The 1,411-nt window shown below is 35.7% G+C and overlaps 1 protein-coding gene across 1 annotated transcript; it reads left to right on the top strand.

Annotated features, from left to right (window-relative positions):
* Positions 1-84: 84 nt before the first annotated feature.
* On the top strand, positions 85-607 carry LOC111384386 (agamous-like MADS-box protein AGL75). The gene is made up of 2 exons (XM_023008663.1): positions 85-466; positions 540-607. The coding sequence occupies exons 1-2, from the start codon at positions 85-87 to the stop codon at positions 605-607; spliced, it is 450 nt and encodes a 149-aa protein (XP_022864431.1).
* The last annotated feature ends 804 nt before the right edge of the window (positions 608-1,411 follow it).

Raw genomic sequence — 1,411 nt, 5'->3', positions numbered from 1 at the left:
TAATTTCAATTCCCGCCTTTGAACCCAACGTCTCTTCAATTCTCTCTGTTTCGGTTTCAATTTTCTCTTCTCTCGAAAGATTAAATGGGGGATGCTGATGTGTTGAGGGCCAAGAAAAAAGCATTCTTGAGGAGGAAAGAATGCATAAAGAGGAAGACTATGGAATTGTCTACTTTGTGTGATGTGAAAGCCTGCGCAGTGATTTTAGGCCCCGACGGGCAGATTGATTCTTGGCCGGAGAATCGCAGTGAAGTGCGGGAGGTGATCAATTTGTACCAAAACGGGTCTCGTAATAAAAAGCGGAAGCAAAAATATGACGATAGGGGTTGTAACAAGAAGCAGGTTTTGGGTTGTGATGAAGGGGCTTTGAATCCGGAAGAATTTCTGAAAAAGATTAATGCCAAATTGGATGAAGTCAAGAAACGGATTCAATTTCTCAAGTCCAAAGATCAAGAATTCGAGCCAGGTATTTTCACCAGCCCTTTTTAGTTTTTACTGATGTTTCTCTGTTCTTTCTGGAATTCATATACTTGTTCTAGTTGTGGGTAGTTGTGGCTTGTTGCTTGAATTGATTTTCACTTTAGATGGTTTGTTGCCCAGAATGTGACGTTCAGCACTAGTACTCTTATAAGTAAATAAGCAATCTTAATTTCCCAGCATAAACTTACAATTTGTAGTAATATTGATATAAAAAAAAAAAAATTACACAAAACACAGAGAATCGGAGGTTTAAATCTTATGCGATCAGGTTTATGTAATAATTATTAGACTTGATAATTGTTAGTTTATAGCATTAGAAGTCAGACAGTTAAATGGCATAAAAATTAATGCCAAAGAAATAAAGATGTTAAGATGGACGTCCAGTATAAAGTGGCACTATTTGAGGATAAATTAAATGAAGGATGGGATGTTAAGATTTAGTGCCAAAGAAATAAAGATGTTAAGATTTAGAGAAACTTTAAATTTAGTGCATGTTTGGGAAAGCATATAATTGCCTATTGAAGGGTCAAACTTTATTTTTATTTATACATTTCATAGGACACTACAAGTTTTGCCAAAGATGATCTTAGTCTTTTTTATACAATAACATCACTTCTCCTATGTTGTCACAAAATCTAGGCTTCTTCCATCTGGTCTTGTAATAAAGGCACTTCATGCCCTGATGATTCTACATTGTTAGTTTCATTTTTCCTTTAGTCTTTTCTTCTTCTGCTCTTCCCCAAATCACGGCATAGGACCCGACGACTAATACAAGTGCACCAGCAATACTGCCAGAAGTTTCAAAAACAATTGTCAAACTCAGAATAAGAAACTCAAAAAAAATAACCAGAAAGGTATTGCTGATGTGAATTTAAGTCGCAGTTTATACCTTCCAAAATAAAGAACTTCTCCCTGAAAGATGACACCAATG

This window comes from Olea europaea, unplaced genomic scaffold, assembly GCF_002742605.1.
Source record: "Olea europaea var. sylvestris unplaced genomic scaffold, O_europaea_v1 scaffold29034, whole genome shotgun sequence".
In the NCBI taxonomy this organism is placed as follows: Eukaryota; Viridiplantae; Streptophyta; class Magnoliopsida; order Lamiales; family Oleaceae; genus Olea; species Olea europaea.
The sequence above is the reverse complement of the archived record's forward strand: the minus strand, read 5'-3'. Positions and strand labels throughout refer to the sequence as shown.